The sequence below is a fragment of the Lepidochelys kempii genome, chromosome 4, assembly GCF_965140265.1.
Source record: "Lepidochelys kempii isolate rLepKem1 chromosome 4, rLepKem1.hap2, whole genome shotgun sequence".
Classification (NCBI taxonomy): domain Eukaryota; kingdom Metazoa; phylum Chordata; order Testudines; family Cheloniidae; genus Lepidochelys; species Lepidochelys kempii.
This window is the reverse complement of record NC_133259.1, coordinates 43,801,706-43,819,567: the sequence shown is the minus strand read 5'-3', so window position 1 is coordinate 43,819,567 and position 17,862 is coordinate 43,801,706. Positions and strand designations below refer to the sequence as shown.

The 17,862-nt window shown below is 41.5% G+C and overlaps 2 protein-coding genes across 3 annotated transcripts in view; one reads left to right on the top strand and one right to left on the bottom strand.

Moving 5' to 3' along the window:
* The window catches only part of LOC140910373 (zinc finger and SCAN domain-containing protein 32-like), a 101,537-nt gene extending 91,196 nt beyond the window's left edge, over window positions 1-10,341 (bottom strand). Inside the window, exons 1-2 of one of the 2 annotated variants that reach the window (XM_073341105.1) lie at window positions 5,690-10,341; window positions 4,587-5,103 (exon numbers count right to left, since the gene is read on the bottom strand). In XM_073341105.1, coding sequence (XP_073197206.1) covers window positions 5,046-5,103; window positions 5,690-6,261 — 630 coding nt within the window. In that variant the 5' untranslated portion in view covers window positions 6,262-10,341 and the 3' untranslated portion in view covers window positions 4,587-5,045. Of the gene's footprint in view, window positions 1-4,586; window positions 5,104-5,689 lie in introns of those variants that run through there. The other variant, XM_073341104.1, reaches the window with a different exon arrangement.
* PGRMC2 (progesterone receptor membrane component 2) overlaps window positions 1-15,973 on the top strand; it is a 31,715-nt gene extending 15,742 nt beyond the window's left edge. The window contains exons 2-3 of the mRNA XM_073341103.1: window positions 13,915-14,070; window positions 14,823-15,973. Coding sequence (XP_073197204.1) covers window positions 13,915-14,070; window positions 14,823-14,920 — 254 coding nt within the window. The 3' untranslated portion in view covers window positions 14,921-15,973. The remainder of the gene's footprint in view (window positions 1-13,914; window positions 14,071-14,822) is intronic.
* Window positions 15,974-17,862: the final 1,889 nt, after the last annotated feature.

Here is a 17,862-nt window from a genome sequence, read left to right as displayed (position 1 = left end):
GGACCCCCCCATGGTTGCTGCTCCCCTGAGTGCTCTGCTGGCCCTGGAGCTAGGTTCCCCCACCTGGGTGGCAGCTGCATGAGCAGTCAAAGGGGGCTGGAAGCTGGGCACCAGCAGCAGGGGGAAATACCGCATCTGCCTGCTCCATGGCACCAGCTAGAACAGGAGCTGCCCCACGCTTCCCAGCTCCAGCTTTCAGCCTCCAACTGGGCTGGTGGGTTGTGGGAGAGAAGGAAGTGTGGGGGTGCATGTGGGGCTGCCCCACTCTGGGTAAGATACTGCAGTTTGGGGGGGGGGGCGTGCCCCCTGTACCCTGAACTCCACCCATGGGCTTGGGGCTTTAGCCCCACAGGGAGCACTGTGGCCACCTGGTTGGGAACCAGTGTTCTAGAACAAGCATATGTATATCTTTATTTGTATACCAGGCGATCAGCATACGTGGTGGCTTATAAAGCATGTTAAATGAGTTAAAAGACGTGCTTCTTGACTTGAAGAGTTTACAATCTAAAGTAGACAAATCTACAGCTGTTAACTGAGAGAGGGTAGGGGAGGGAGAAGAGGGTTCAATCATTTAATCTCCTCTCCAACACAAAGAGAGAAAAGATGTACAGCTGTTAAGTCGCTTGAAGACTTGTTCTGCTGCCTACCTACCATAAGTGTATTTAAAAATGACTTGTTTTGCTGATTAGTCTATTTCTGTTTCTTTTGTAACTGTTCACTCTTGAATAACATTCACATTTAAATGCTAATATTGCTAAAAAGGTAATTATTTCATTTTTTTTTTTAGAACTTCATTTAATTTTCACATTTTTCTGAGTTAAAATAACTCGGCTTAACTGTTTTGTAATTGGGTATAATTATGTAAGGCTAAGCCCATTGCATACCATAAACTGTTGCTCTTTTTTGTTACTGTTATTTTAAAGCACTAGTTTACTAGAATATTTGACCATTTTTCACTTATTTAACAATATTTGACTAATTTACCAATTATTTTTGGACCAGTCAAATGCCCAGCATTGCTTCCTGTCTTGTCTGCCTTTCCATGTACAAGTTGTTATACAGTTAACATTCACAAGAGGAAAAGACTAAAACTAGTTACAACTGTGGATTGTTCAATCCCGGCCAATCTTCCTTGTGTCATATTTTCAGTAAGCCCAAATATAAACAAAAATGTCATTGATTTTGAGTGCCCAGCGATGACCCTAGGATTCTGATTATTTTCAGAAGTGCTGAACACTCACAAATCCAAAATAAGTCCAAATGGAGGTATTGGTGCTCAGCCTTACTTATTTCAAGCTGGGTATCTAAAATTAATGAACATGTCTGAATATTTTGGCCTTCGTGTTTATAGTAATGTAGGTGCCCATTGCAAAATAGCCTACATCACTTGTGACCCTTTATCTAGTTTTGTTTCTTTAGAAATTAGCTTCTTGAGACTCTTAGCTATATTTGATTAGTTTTTTAGGAAATCTTAGTTTATATACTTTCGGTATAAAATAACTAGATGTCAGTCTGCCCATCTGGATTCTTATACTGAACTCTTCACCAGACGTCAAGCACGTTTTTGTACTCTTATATACCACATTACATTGCAAAGGACTCAAAAGAAGTATACAAACCTTTACTGAAATGATTGGTTTGTGACTGGTATATAACTTTCTGTGAGAGAGAGCGAGCTTGTTTTGAATGAATTCCATTTTGTACATAAATTCGTATTTTACAGGAAAGGATATTCAGGTTGTAATATGCTACTCTAGATGACTATAATCATCCACTTTGTATGTGTCAAGTTTCAGTACCCAATTTGAGGCTCAAGTCTTAGGGTATGTCTACACTACGGAATAAGGTCAAATTTATAGAAGTCGGTTTTTTAGAAATCTGTTTTATATATTAGAGCATTTTCTGTGGGGACACACACACTCGAAGTGCATTAACTCGGCGGAGTGCTTCCACAGTACTGAGGCTAGAGTCGACTTCCGGAGCATTGTACTGTGGATAGCTATCCCACAGTTCCCGCAGTCTCCGCTGCCCATTGGAATTCTGGGTTGAGATCCCAATGCCTGATGGGGCTAAAACATTGTCGCGGGTGGTTCTGGGTAGATATCGTCAGGCCCCCCTTCCCTCCCTCCCTCCCTCCGTGAAAGCAAGGGCAGACAATCGTTTCGCACCTTTTTTCCTGAGTTACCTGTGCAGACACCATACCATGGCAAGCATGGAGCCCGCTCAGGTAACTGTCACCCTGTGTCTCCTGGGTGCTGGCAGACGCGGTACGGCATTGCTACACAGCAGCAGCAACCCCTTGCCTTGTGGCAGCAGATGGTACAGTACGACTGGTAGCCATCATTGTCATGTCCGAGGTGCTCCTGGCCACGTTGGCTGGGAGCGCCTGGGCAGACATGGGCGCAGGGACTAAATTTGGAGTGACTTGACCAGGTCATTCTCTTTAGTCCTGCAGTCAGTCCTATTGAACCATCTTATGGTGAGCAGGCAGGCGGTACGGATTGCTAGCAGTCGTATTGTACCATTTTCTGCCGGGCAGGCAAGAGATGAGGATGGCTAGCAGTTGTATTGTACCATCTTCTGCCGGGCAGGCAAGAGATGAGGATGGCTAGCAGTCGTACTGTACCATCTTCTGCCGAGCAGCCATGAGATGTGGATGGCATGCAGTTCTTCTGCACTGTCTGCTGCCAGCCAAAGATGTAAAAGATAGACCAGATTTGTTCTGTACTCATTTGCCTCCTCCCCTGTCTAGGGGACTCATTTCTCTAGGTCACGCTGCAGTCACTCACAGAGAAGGTGCAGCAAGGTAAATCTAGCCATGTATCAATCAGAGGCCAGGCTAACCTCCTTGTTCCAATAAGAACAATAACTTAGGTGCACCATTTCTTATTGGAACCCTCCGTGAAGTCCTGCCTGAAATACTCCTTGATGTAAAGACATCCCCTTTGTTGATTTTTAGCTCCCTGAAGCCAACCCTGTAAGCCGTGTCGTCAGTCGCCCCTCCCTCCATCAGAGCAACGGCAGACAATCATTCCTCGCCTTTTTTCTGTGCGGACGCCATACCAAGGCAAGCATGGAGGCCGCTCAGCTCACTTTGGCAATTAGGAGCACATTAAACACCACACGCGTTATCCAGCAGTATATGCAGCACCAGAACCTGGCAAAGCGATACCGGGCGAGGAGGCGACGTCAGCGTGGTCACGTGCGTGATCAGGACATGGACACAGATTTCTCTGAAAGCATGGGCCCTGCCAATGCATGCATCATGGTGCTAATGGGGCAGGTTCATGCTGTGGAACGCTGATTCTGGGCTCGGGAAACAAGCACAGACTGGTGGGACCGCATAGTGTTGCAGGTCTGGGACGATTCCCAGTGGCTGCGAAACTTTCGCATGCGTAAGGGCACTTTCATGGAACTTTGTGACTTGTTTTCCCCTGCCCTGAGGCGCATGAATACCAAGATGAGAGCAGCCGTCACAGTTGAGAAGCGAGTGGCGATAGCCCTGTGGAAGCTTGCAACGCCAGACAGCTACCGGTCAGTTGGGAATCAATTTGGAGTGGGCAAATCTACTGTTGGGGCTGCTGTGATGCAAGTAGCCCACGCAATCAAAGATCTGCTGATATCAAGGGTATTGACCCTGGGAAATGTGCAGGTCATAGTGGATGGCTTTGCTGCAATGGGATTCCCTAACTGTGGTGTGGCCATAGACGGAACCCATATCCCTATTTTGGCAACGGAGCACCAAGCCGCCGAGTACATAAACCGCAAGGGGTACTTTTCAATAGTGCTGCAAGCTCTGGTGGATACGTTTCACCAACATCAACGTGGGATGGCCGGGAAAGGTACATGATGCTCGCATCTTCAGGAACTCTGGTCTGTTTCAAAAGCTGCAGGAAGGGACTTTATTCCCAGCCCAGAAAATAACTGTTGGGGATGTTGAAATGCCTATATGTATCCTTGGGGACCCAGCTTACCCCTTAATGCCATGGCTCATGAAGCCGTACACAGGCAGCCTGGACAGTAGTCAGGAGCTGTTCAACTACAGGCTGAGCAAGTGCAGAATGGTGGTAGAATGTGCATTTGGACGTTTAAAGGCGCGCTGGTGCAGTTTACTGACACGCTTAGACCTCAGCGAAACCAATATTCCCATTGTTATTACTGCTTGCTATGTGCTCCACAATATCTGTGAGAGTAAGGGGGAGACGTTTATGGCGGGGTGGGGGGTTGAGGCAAATCGCCTGGCTGCTGGTTACGCGCAGCCAGACACCAGGGCGGTTAGAAGAGCACAGGAGAGCCCGGTACGCATCAGAGAAGCTTGGAAAACCAGTTTCATGACTGGCCAGGCTACGGTGTGAAAGTTCTGTTTGTTTCTCCTTGATGAAACCCACCGCCCCTTCGTTCACTCTACTTCCCTGTAAGCTAACCACCCACCCCTCCTCCCTTCAATCACCGCTTACAGAGGCAATAAAGTCATTGTTGCTTCACATTCATGCATTCTTTATTCATTCATCACACAAATAGGGGAATGACTACCAAGGTAGCCCAGGAGGGGTGGTGGAGGAGGGAAGGAAAATGCCACACAGCACTTTAAAAGTTCACAACTTTGAAATTTATTGAATGACAGCCTTCTTTTTTTTGGGCAATCCTCTGTGGTGGAGTGGCTGGTTGGCTGGAGGCCCCCCCACCGTGTTCTTGGGCGTCTGGGTGTGGAGGCTATGGAACTTGGGGAGGAGGGCGGTTGGTTACACAGGGGCTGTAGTGGCAGTCTGTGCTCCAGCTGCCTTTGCTGCAGCTCAGCCATACACTGGAGCATACTGGTTTGGTCCTCCAGCAGCCTCAGCATTGAATCCTGCCTCCTCTCATCACGCTGCCGCCACATTTGAGCTTCAGCCCTCTCTTCAGCCTGCCACCTCTCCTCCCGGTCATTTTGTGCTTTCCTGCACTCTGACATTATTTGCCTCCACGCATTCGTCTGTGTTCTGTCAGTGTGGGAGGACAGCATGAGCTCGGAGAACATTTCATCGCGAGTGCGTTTTTTTTTCTTTCTAAGCTTCACTAGCCTCTGGGAAGGAGAAGATCCTGTGATCATTGAAACACATGCAGCTGGTGGAGAAAAAAAAAGGGACAGCGGTATTTAAAAAGACACATTTTATAAAACAGTGGCTACACTCTTTCAGGGTAAACCTTGCTGTTAACATTACATACATAGCACATGTGCTTTTGTTACAAGGTCGCATTTTGCCTCCCCCCACGGCGTGGCTACCCCCTCAACCTTCCCCCCTCCCTGTGGCTAACAGCGGGGAACATTTCTGTTTAGCCACAAGCAAACAGCCCAGCAGGAATGGGCTCCTCTGAGTGTCCCCTGAAGAAAAGCACTCTATTTCAACCAGGTGACCATGAATTATATCTCACTCTCCTGAGGATAACACAGAGATAAAGAACGGATGTTGTTTGAACGCCAGCAAACATACACTGCAATGCTTTGTTGTACAATGATTCCCCAGTACGTGTTACTGGCCTGGAGTGGTAAAGTGTCCTACCATGAAGGACGCAATAAGGCTGCCCTCCCCAGAAACCTTTTGCAAAGGCTTTGGGAGTACATCCAGGAGAACCGCGACTGCCAGGGCAAAGTAATTCTTTCACATGCTTGCTTTTAAACCATGTATAGTATTTTAAAAGGTACACTCACCGGAGGTCCCTTCTCCGCCTGCTGGGTCCAGGAGGCAGCCTTGGGTGGGTTTGGGGGGTACTGGCTCCAGGTCCAGGGTGAGAAACCGTTCCTGGCTGTCGGGGAAAACCGGTTTCTCCGCTTGCTTGCTGTGAGCTATCTACAACCTCATCTTCTTCGTCCCCAAAACCTGCTTCCGTATAGCCTCCATCTCCATTGAAGGAGTCAAACAACATGGCTGGGGTAGTGGTGGCTGAACCCCCTAAAACGGCATGCAGCTCATCATAGAAGCGGCATGTTTGGGGCTCTGACCTGGAGCGACCGTTCGCCTCTCTGGTTTTCTGGTAGGCTTGCCTCAGCTCCTTCAGTTTCACATGGCACTGCTTCGGGTCCCTGTTATGGCCTCTGTCCTTCATGCCCTGGGAGATTTTGACAAAGGTTTTGGCATTTCGAAAACTGGAACGGAGTTCTGATAGCACGGATTCCTCTCCCCAAACAGCGATCAGATCCCATACCTCCCGTTCGGTCCATGCTGGAGCTCTTTTGCGATTCTGGGACTCCATCATGGTCACCTCTGCTGATGAGCTCTGCATGGTCACCTGCAGCTTGCCACGCTGGCCAAACAGGAAATGAGATTCAAAAGTTCGCAGTTCTTTTCCTGTCTACCTGGCCAGTGCATCTGAGTTGAGAGTGCTGTCCAGAGCGGTCACAATGGAGCACTCTGGGATAGCTCCCAGAGGCCAATACCGTCAAATTGTGTCCACAGTACCCCAAATTCGAGCTGGCAAGGCCGATTTAAGCGCTAATCCACTTGTCAGGGGTGGAGTAAGGAAATCGATTTTAAGAGCCCTTTAAGTCGAAATAAAGGGCTTCATCATGTGGATGGGTGCAGGTTTACATCGATTTAATGCTGCTAAATTCGACCTAAAGCCCTAGTGTAGACCAGGGCTTAATGAGAGTTCTTGGCTGTTGGAGCATGCTCAGTGTTGTACCTCTTGTGTTCATGAGAAACACAACAGTGGTTAATCTGATTCAGTATTTTTGTGTGTAGACCAGGTCACAAATGTCTGTTTGTATACACTTTTTCATATCCTTCCCGATTTAGGATTACTGACTTGTACCTAAATAGAGCAGGGTTGTGAATAATATATTGTATTTAAGAGAAGCCTTTTTGGGCTTGGAGGAGGTGATGTGGAAATTCACATGCCCTTGCAATGTTGGCTTGATGTTACCCTTTCACAAACAAGGCCGTTATTTCAGTAAAATAGTACTGAAGCTAAGTCCATTCCATGAAATGTATTGGAAATAGCTAGGTATTGGAAATAGCTCCCTCAACATTTTTCTGTTCAATATGTCTACAGTGTGTCCAGTGGGACCTCTAGTTGCTTATAACCCTATTGTGCAATGTTCAAAAACTTACACCCTGCCCTGAATGATTTACAGATTAAATAGAAAGGACAGAGAAAGCTTGGGAGAAAGGAAAGATTATCATCTCTGTTTTACAGATAGGGGAAATGAGGTACAGAGTAAATTTTATAAGGCTACATGGGAACGTGGTGGTGCAAGACTGACTTAACACAGACCATTCTGATCAAGCATCTTTCCCGTCCCTAAGTTGAATATACTTGCACCTTCCTGGATGACTCTTCTCTGTTAAGTATAAGGAAAATTGCTCCACAACCTCTTTAAAGTTGGAGTTTGAAAAAATATTTTAAAAATATAGATGGGTGGCAGCCTATTAAATCTTGTAACTGGATAATTGCCACAGAGGGGCTCAGCAAAAGCAAACAGTGTAATCCAGTATTTGATATAAAATATTGGTTACTCAGAAATTTACATTCAGTGGATCCTGGTGTAAAGAACCAGAATTAGAATGTTTTGCCTCTTACTACAGAAGAAATTGGTGCCTCTTCAGTAGATGTTTCAGAATCACTTGGGCACACGGTGATGGAAGCCTTATTTCTAATGAGTTCACTTTCTGGAATGGTCAATGTACAGTACCTTCCCCTGATCTTTCTTTCTTCAAGGAAGAGGGAATATGGTAAATTTTATGGTCCGTTAGACTTGAAAGACAGCAATTTGAGTTCCCTTACAATGACTGAAGTCCTATTTCAAGGACTAGCGTCCTATTTCAAGGACTAGTGATTTAGACATGACCTTGCTAGTTGTAAAGAAACTCCTTTATACTTTCATAATGAACATGTTAAGTCTCTGGCAGAACATTAATATTTGACCACTTTATTAAAAGAGACAACTGGAAATTACAGATCTTATTACTCATCTATAATCCTTACTTTTTGTTGTCAGCAAAACTGGATGTATGCATAATTCTTCACAGGTTGCAAAGCAAACAAATTCCAAAGGCCGCCCTAAATACTTTGAGATAGATCATGAAAACATCATTTTAGTATCATGTGATCTACCAATATTCTAGTTTATTTTTAACAGAAAATTTTCTTTAAGTAATCGCAATCTAATTTCCTGTTTCAGTTAGCATGGTGGACTAGCAGAGAAGTTAATTCTCCTTAAGGAGGGCCTCAAACTGGAATAATATGCAGCAGGTTGAATATTACATTAAATGCAGGTTTCTAAAGAACCACACAACTTCCCAATTTATAGAAACAGCTATAAAGCTTGTAAAATCTTGGTAAGTTTTTACTCTAGACACATGGAGCAAAAGCCTTTCTGAGAAACTTTTGCTTAGACATATGTCAGTCCACACGTTCCCATTAGAAGACATTGACTTTATATTGGAAGCCTAAGTTATTTAAGTAGGTAATGGCATTTATTGAAACATTCCGTATGGGAAAGGAACATTGTTTTAAGTGCTTTGGGAAAGAAAAATCTGAAATAAAATGCCATTCCATTCTGTAGGCTGTAGTTAGTAATTGCTTTTCCTAGAGAGTTATGACACCATATGGTATTAGGCAAGGAATGAAATTTAGTCTAGTGGCTTATGTTTTTCTGATTCAGAACTTCAAGGACTAGGTGATTTTATAAGTAGGTGTATTGGAGTACTGCAGAATGACTTCAGGAGGATCATCTTTGTTTAAAGAAATTGATTTTGGTGCTACTGCTTCAGTGACTAGGGGCCTTCCTCCTATTGCTCTGGCCTTCTAAGTTACTATCAATCTTGATACTCCAAAGAGAGAGTCTGTAAATAGAGCTGAAATGATGGTGACTAATACTTAAAATGCTGCAATAGGCTAAATGCTATTAATAGATGATATATTGAGAGTTCTGCATACTTCTTGGATAGCCTGCAAAATATTAATCATTCAGTTTTTAGCCATTTCATTTGTTTCAGTGTTAAATCTAAATTGACTGTTGAAAATGGTGCATGTTGAATTGTTTTTTCCAGGGTACAATTAAAAAATTAAAATACATGCATTCTGGAATATATTTGGAGTAATGTTTTATTTCACACTGAAATCTTTATTTTAAAACTACACTGTTTTCCTTTGTGCCATAAAACAAATAGATTTTTTTTTCCATTCTGGCTTACTAAATGCTTGTACTGCTTTATGTGTACATACTGCTTTATGTACACAGTTACAGACATAATTGCTTAGGCAAAGCTCCCTGAATACCCTCTGTGCTGAGATTCATAAGCTTCAGCCAATCAGTATATATAGTACTGCATACATAACAGGAGTTAATAGGCTATGTGACTTTTTAATAAAGAATTAGCTTTGCATGTAGAGTTTCATGATCACACTCCTCCATTCATATGCAGCTTTTATCTTCTATTCACCAATGTTCTAGTAGTGTGGGATTATGCATCCGAAGAAGTGAGCTGTAGCTCACGAAAGCTTATGCTCAAATAAATTGGTTAGTCTCTAAGGTGCCACAAGTCCTCCTTTTCTTTTTGCGAATACAGACCAACACGGCTGTTACTCTGAAACCAAACAATTCAAAGTGCATCTTCTGGGGTTTAGGTTAGTTACTTATTGCCATTTGCCTATTAGCACTTATTAGTTAAGATTAAATAAGGGCTGAACTAGTTGGGTCTCTCTCTAATCAGTCTTCGTATTCTATCAGAGTGCTCATACTTTCACAAAGAAGCATGTTAGATGAAAGAGTACTGAATATCTGGTCCAAAAGGACTTGGTTTTTTAGCTACAAGATTGGTAGCTAACAATCTGTGGTATAAAAAATTGGGTGGTGGTCCCCGTTTGAAATACATTGGTGAAGAAAGATTTCTTTGAGCTGGTATGTGGTAATGCTGTACCAGCATTAATTTGGTAGCATTACCAGTTTTCGAAGAATCTAAGCTTTCCCTTAATTTTAAGCTTCTTGCTGTTATGTTTGTGAAGAGAATCATGTGAATATGAACTGATGTCACTGCTATGTCTTCAGATTGACAGAAATGAGATCTGAGTGGTGTGAACAGCCCCATGATTTAAATGTGAATGTTTTATTGCTGATCTAGTTAACAGAAACATCCAGCAATTTTTGGGATTGTAGGTAGATATTGGGTAGAGTAGTTCCATCACATTTTCCCCCTCCACTCTTGGTGCTTGAGGAAGAGTATATATTTGTAACCATGTACAGTAAAAACTTTGTTGTTCAGCATGGTGGTGGTGGGAGCGGGGTTTGCTGGTTAATCAAATATTCCAGTTAACTGCAAATTATATTTTACCAATGGAATACCAATTTTCAAAGTATTAGAATACAATAAAATGAATAAAGTATAAAATACAGTAGTACAACCTACAGGTATTCACCAATCCAGGAGTAGTACTGTCCTGCAGAGTGGTTGGTTTCTTGAAGCACTTAGAAAACTTTACCTGTTTACATCTATACAGTAGGTTATTTTATGATGCTACATATCCCTATGGGCAGCGCATAGCATACACCCATATCACTAAAAATATATTTAACGCTAAAACTACTGAACATAATTTAATCTCTTTGATTCAGAAGGCACTTCAGGATCTTACAGTGCCTCAGGGTCATTATTATCAACATCAATTATCATTGTAGATGTAGAACAGGAGTGGGCAAACTTTTTGGGCCGAGGGCCACATCTGGGTGAGGAAATTTTATGCAGGGCCGGGGGGTGGGTGCGGTGTGCAAGAACAGGCTCAGGGCAAGGGATTGGGGCAGAGGAATGGTGCGGACTGTGGGAGGGAGCTCAAGGCAGGGAGTTGGGGTGCGAGGTACGGGCAGGGAGTTGAGGTGCAGGAGGGGTGCGAGGTGCAGGCAGGGGGTTTAGGGTAGCGAGTTCGGGAGGGCGGGGTGCAGGAAGGGTTTGGGCTCCAGCCCAGTGCCACTTACCTAAAGCAGCACGCACCAGGGCCAGGGCAAGCTCCCTGCTTGCCTTCCCTGGCCCCATGCCACTCTGGGAAGTGGCCAGAACCATGTTCCTGTATGGCCCTTAAGGGGGTGGGGGCACAGAGCTCCATGTGCTGCCCTTGCTGTGCCTCCAGTTACCTCCCCTGAAGCTCCTATGGGCCACGGTTCCCTGTTCCTGGCCAACGGGAGCTGCGGGGGGCGGTACCTGGAAGCAAGGCAATGCCCTCTGCACTGCACCCCCCCCACCCCGGGGCTGCAGGGACATGGTGCTGCCTGCTTCTGAGAGTGGGGCGGGGCCTGTGGCACCATGGGGGCAATCCCCTGGATCCTGCCTGTAGTTGCCTGCCTCTGATGTAGAAGGTATATGAGATAGGGCTGAATCTATAATGACCCTATGACACACCCTGGAAGCTGCTTTTTTTTTTTTTTAATAAATCCCTGATATCAGTTTGCTTGCTTGTCTTCTGTCTCTTTTTTGCATAAAAGTAGAGTACAGAATGTGCAACTGCATAACCTCCTGGGCAGTATACTAGTCTTGGTTACTAGATTGAATATTTGCATTGGGAGATGTCAGAAATGCCACTTAACAGAGCTTTCTGGTTGATAAAGTGCCAGATAACAGCTTTTACTGTATATTGTACAGTACTTGCTGATAACGTATTAGCAGGATCATAGATGCATGTTAGGAGCTCAGAACGAGCATAATGAGTGCATATAGGAACCTCAGAAGGGGGGAGAAGCTGGCCATTCTGGTTTATACAACTTAAAAAACGTTTGTATTTTACATATGACAGTACACTATTAGATAAGATCTTTAGTATACCACATGGCTATACTATACAAAGTAATGTCACAGTTAGCGTTCATGAAAAATAAATATATTGAATAACTTTTTACATTTTGGTTTGTAGTTTTTTTTGCTTTCTTCACATTAGAGAGTTGATGCTTCAAACTGTAGTATGTAACTGTTTTTTAGTTTCTACATCTAACAATTCCCAAAGGTTATGTTAAGTGTGGTGGTGTGCTTGAGGAACTTGGCAACCTAACTTTAAACAAATTGCCATCAAAGTTTTTGTATAATTCTATTTTAATATGTAATCATGCAACATTTGGGTTACTTCTCTATGTATGTAAAGGAAACGTATGGAATTTTTTTTGACATGAGGCATAAACAGAATTTTAAAGTGTAATGGATTAAGATAAATTCTGGAAAGCTATTTACCAACCTTAACAGGAAATCATATCAAGTCACACTTGCTTTCCATATAGTAACCCTCTATTTGATAAGTTTGAAGTTTCATTAGCACAGTTGTGTGTTTCCTTGGATCATCTAATGGACTAAGTGGTAATTACCTGCACTGCTATGCTGGAGACTGACTCAACTGCATTCATGCAAGTGTGTCAGCTAGCTTTCTGGAGGGAAAAGGTTATGTCCATGTTTGTTCTGGTCAAACTCCAGATTGGGTAACTGTTTGCATGTCTAAAATTCCTCTTATGTTCAGTTGGATAAACTATTTAACAGTCAAACATCTTGCCTCTACTTTTGTCTCCCCACCTATTTCAGAATAACAGACCAACTTGCCTGGTAATCGCCACAGAAATAATAAAAGGGTCAGGGGCAGGCAACTACAGTCTTCAAGCATACTTATAAAAGCTAAGATTAAATTGGCAGTTAAACTTGTTACTTTTTTATATATATATATTTATTTATTTTTGGAAAAGTAACTGGCATTGTTCTCAACTCAGTTTTAATCACAAACTTAGATTTGCTTTTAGAAATAAGGTCAGTAGATAAGCATCCATGACTGGGAATAAAGAGCTATGAATGGAAAAAAAAAGTTTGACACTATTGCAGTGTTTGAAACCCAAGTGTGGCAGAATGGAGAATCTGAAAATAAAATGGACTTCTATCAAGTTTCATTACTCTGTCTGAGAAATAAAAAGTAAACAATACAAATGATAAAGTAAACTCTATTATAAAACTAGTAAACTTCAATATAGGTAAGAATACTTGTTTAAAATAAACAGTTGTATGCCCCTTTAAACACTGGTTTCAGAGGAACAGCCGTGTTAGTCTGTATTCGCAAAAAGAAAAGGAGTACTTGTGGCACCTTAGAGACTAACCAATTTATTTGAGCATGAGCTTTCGTGAGCTACAGCTCACTTCATCAGATGTTTTGACTTGGACTCCACTTTGCAGTAAGCTGGTTATTAGCCTTTTAGGACTAAATGGTTAACTGATTTACACAATCAACATTGGACATCTTGCAGTACAGACCTTCATTACAGAATAACTTGGAATCAGACCAGTGTAATTGCTTCATTTCATTGTGTTAGGGTCAACTTTATAAGAATACTCTGAGTTTGATGGTTCATAAGGCATTTCTTTAAAAGAATTGTGTGACGTGGTTGGACCAATACCCTGGTTTTACAATAAAAAGCTGTTCTTCTACCCTTGGTATCACAGTTGAGTTCAATGTCCTAACATCAGGGAACTTAAGTTGAAAGTCTATAATGGATTTCCATTTTAAGATGTTGCCAGGACTTGAAGTAATAGGGCTGAATCAAACTTAAATGGTCTCTTTTGTACGTATGTAGTACTAGTAGAAAAGTTTTTCCTTTCTCATTCTGTTCTCCTGTGCCTTCACCCTCAGACTGCAGAAGCACTTGAAATGACTCACATAAGATGAGTTTGACTTGTGATTTGGTCTTGTCAGATACCTGTGTAAAATATTTATTTTTTTCCTGCCTTTGCAGTGTGGAGCTGCAGTGCCACTAAATGCTTCTCAACATTACAATACTGCTGTTTACATCATCCCATATTTCTGGAGGAGTTGTTGGGAAGTCTTGTTTGCTTTGCTGTTTCTGCCTCACGCATCTTACTCAAGTGTTGAGGTCAATCACTATAAATAAACTTCGAAAATATCTATTTTGTTTTTTATTTTCAGAGGGTCCATATGGAATATTTGCTGGCAGAGATGCCTCCAGGGGACTAGCAACTTTCTGTCTAGATAAAGATGCACTCAGAGATGAATATGACGACCTATCGGACTTAAATGCTGTACAAATGGAAAGTGTTAGAGAATGGGAAATGCAATTTAAAGGTAACTTTTTAAACTAGCAAAACATAATTGTTTACTTATACTACTGAATCTGTCAAAATAACAAATGGGTGGGGGCTTTTTAAAAGATGTTTCTTGCTCACTGGACAGAAGTCGTGGCAATATTTTTATCTTCTTGGAAAAGGAATTCTGACTTACTGAGTTTCAGCTCTAGAAGGCATTTTAATAGTGCCCATGTATGTATTTTTTAATTACTTTTGTTTTTATAAATAGCTAAATAGAAAATGTCATGTTTCAGACTTGATGTGTTAAAGAATTTCACTCCCCTGACATAACAGCTCTTGGAGTGACTGACTAATAGAATATGGCACCTTAGTCATATGATGTTCAGGGTAGGTTCTATTTAATCTTTCTTGTTTGTGTGTAGTACTGATCTGTTTGGTCTTTAAGCTCCTGATGAAAATAATGCAACTTTTAAGTCAAAATTTTCAAACCACACTAAAATCAACAGGGTTGCAAAGGGTACAAGGATAGAATTTTTACCTAACCATTGATTAGTTGTGGGAAAGAGTGGTCAAAGAACAGACAAGTGGAAAATCCCTATAAAGATATTTCAGGGCCTGATCTTGCTGTCAGTCAGTTTTTAAAATTCCTTTGATTGCAGTGATGTGGAATCAGAACCTTAGCATGAAAGGGGGAAAAAAAAACCCTGATCTGTAATGCACATTAGTTACAGGAAAGAGATTTAGTGGAAATAACTGAATTTGATTGTAATTGACACACATCTTTTCCAGAAAAATATGACTACGTAGGTAGACTCCTAAAACCAGGAGAAGAACCATCAGAATATACAGATGAGGAGGATATCAAGGATCACACTAAACAGGATTGAACTTTGCAAAAACCAAAGTCGGGGCCTTCAGAACTGAAACCTCTTATTCCCCCATCACAATGTCTTGCATCTTTGGGTACAATTCATCTGCTGCAAAAATCATTCAACAGGTTTTGTACAAAAAACACACACAATGAAGATTTGAATACTAGGCATCATTTGTGCTGCCAAATTTTTTGTTGCAGTTTATTTGTAATGTGTGGTAAGGCTTCATTTATGAAGAGGGGCTAGGGATGTAAAAGGTTTAAAAAAAAACCCTATTCCTTTTTATCAGTAAGATGAAGCCTTCACATAGTCCATACTTACAGGCTCTAAGTTTAAGAAAATGAAAGCATTCAGTTTTGTTTCACATGTTTTCTCCTGCATTAAAAATATTTACTCATGTACATCAATACTAAAGTCTGGGCCACTGAAACTGGTGTTAAAATGTGAATTTCCAAATTTGTTTTGTATGTGGGCAGAAAAACTTCAGTTTCCTTGAGAGACATCTTTGCAGATTTGAAGGACGTACCAGTGACCTCTCTCTCTGTCAAAAGGATCTGGCAAAACTAATTTCTTTACAACAACTATCAGCTGAAGCCTGCCTTTTACCCTTCCCCTAAATCAAATCAATATTAATTGTGCCTTATTTCACTTAAATAGACTTGAATTGTTTTAAGGGAAAGCCCCCACTATGTCGTTTCAAAGTCACAATAAGCACCATGGAGACTGAAGTTAGAATGTTCTGTTGACTTGCAAACCTTGATGTCATTCTGTATATAGAATGGAAAAGGACTACTCAGTGTTACTGCCATATGTTAATATACATAAACTTAATTAGCATTGTGATGGCCAAATGCATTCCCTCATGCTTCTTTTTAAATAATTAAACCACCCCACCATGCTCCCCCAACCCCAGGAGCTGCCTAATTTTTGGGAGCCTAGCCTTCACAATGCTGTAGTGAGGGTGTGTGCATCTCTGGGTGGGTGTCTGACTGCAAGACTTGGGAGGGATTGTTTCTGCAGATACTGTAAATACAAGTACCATTTTAATAAAGCATGTACAATACCAAATGTGCTGTCAGATTTTATGTGTAAGCTGTTAGTCACTACATTAGAATATTTGGGGAAAAACCTAGGGCATTAAATATTTTTGCACTGCCATTGAATAAAACTATTATACCCTCATTTATGAGGAATCTTAAATAAGATTTATTCAGGTAAACTTTGGTTTAAATAAATGTGTGAACTATAATGCATTATGGTTCAAGAATATAAACTGACACATAACACTGAAGCATTCCAGGGAATTGGTATAATACCCACTAAGCTAACAAGATATGTCCACTATTAGATGAAATAGCTGAACTATCAGTTTAAGAAATTTCATTGTTTTTAATCCCTTCTTTCAGCATATGAAATGCATGGTTCTTTGTTATCCAGTCAGTGGCAAGTTGCATCAAAACTAAACATTTAATTGGAACGAATTTTATGAAAGCTTGTCTTGCTTTACTGATTCATGTGGCACTAGTAGACCCTATTAAGGGAATAAGTAAACCCTAATCAGTTGTTACTTTACTGTGTCTACCAGAACCTTATACATGAGCAGGGTCCTTTTGTCCAACATTGCAGGACAACTCTAAACCATGCGAAGGGTGGATGTGAGTATGTTTAAGTCTCACTTTCCATTTTTTGTGTGATACTTGTTCCTTGTAGAAATTAGAAATCACTTAACCTTCCATTCCACAGTTGTAAGCCCCACTTACAACTTTTTCCCACTCCAATAATTAAAATTATGAGTCTGTTTGAAAGAAATGAGCAACTTGTGTTCTGTAGGTAAGTCCGTTGTTCTAACTACTAGTGTATTTTACAATCACAAATAGCATTCAGTACGGCTACTCACAGGGAGTAGAGTTCATGCTAATCCAGACAACTTGCTATAGCACTCTTCAAGACAAGTTACAAAACAAGATGCTGTTAAAGCTTCTGTCTATGCCTAATACAGAAGTGTTAAAGGGAGTTCATAGCATCTGCACTCAAGGTGTGGGTTTGGACCATGCTAGTGCTGGCAAACTACTCTACAAATCATTTGCAGAAGCCTGTTGGGGTAGTGCAGTCAATTTGTTTAAAATGCAAGTAAGTAGTGTAGCAAATTCCATCACACTTTATTACTATACAATTGAGAATACATAAACCCCTTAAATTCTGCTCCTAAAAACTCTCCCTTAAACTCACTTGATCAGAGGCCTTAACATAAACATCAAAAGTTAGTAATTTATCACACCAAAGACAACTGCAGATTTTTTTTTTTAAGTTAGTGACTGTTAAACACCAGTTGTATTACAGTAACTTTCATGGCTCTTGGATTTTTTCCCCTTTTTGACTTGACTAGAGCTCTAGACTTGTCATAAGGTACATTAGCACTATTCATCTTACTTAAAAAAACACTGCATCCCTGACTTTAGTCAGTAAATCCATGTTTACATTATAGGGAAGTTCCCTAATCATTTCTTTAGGCACCAAAATTACTGGCCTATAATTCAGACCTTACAACAACTGTTCCTCTGTTACCTTACATGAATGAGAGTTTCAATTAACTTGTATCTAGAACTGGGTAGGCTTAAATTGTGTAACCCAATGGTAGGTGGATCAGACCTCTGACAGGTACCTCAAGTTTGTTTTTTTTAAAACCACTTTGGCAATGCTTGTACAGTTTGTCATGCCAAAAAAGTCATCTGAATAAAATTGTTAGTAGTGTGCAAGAGGATACAATAGAATGGTTTGTACTTTTCACTTACAGCATTTCATTTTGCAAATACTGATGAATCAAGCCACATTACCCCCACCATCTAGAGAAGCCTTGACTGTAGCCACCCTGGCACAGGTAGACCTCCTGTGTAACAACTGCAAGTTGTCTCTCCTGTTTCTAAAGAGCACCTACATGCTGCACATAAATTAGTCCA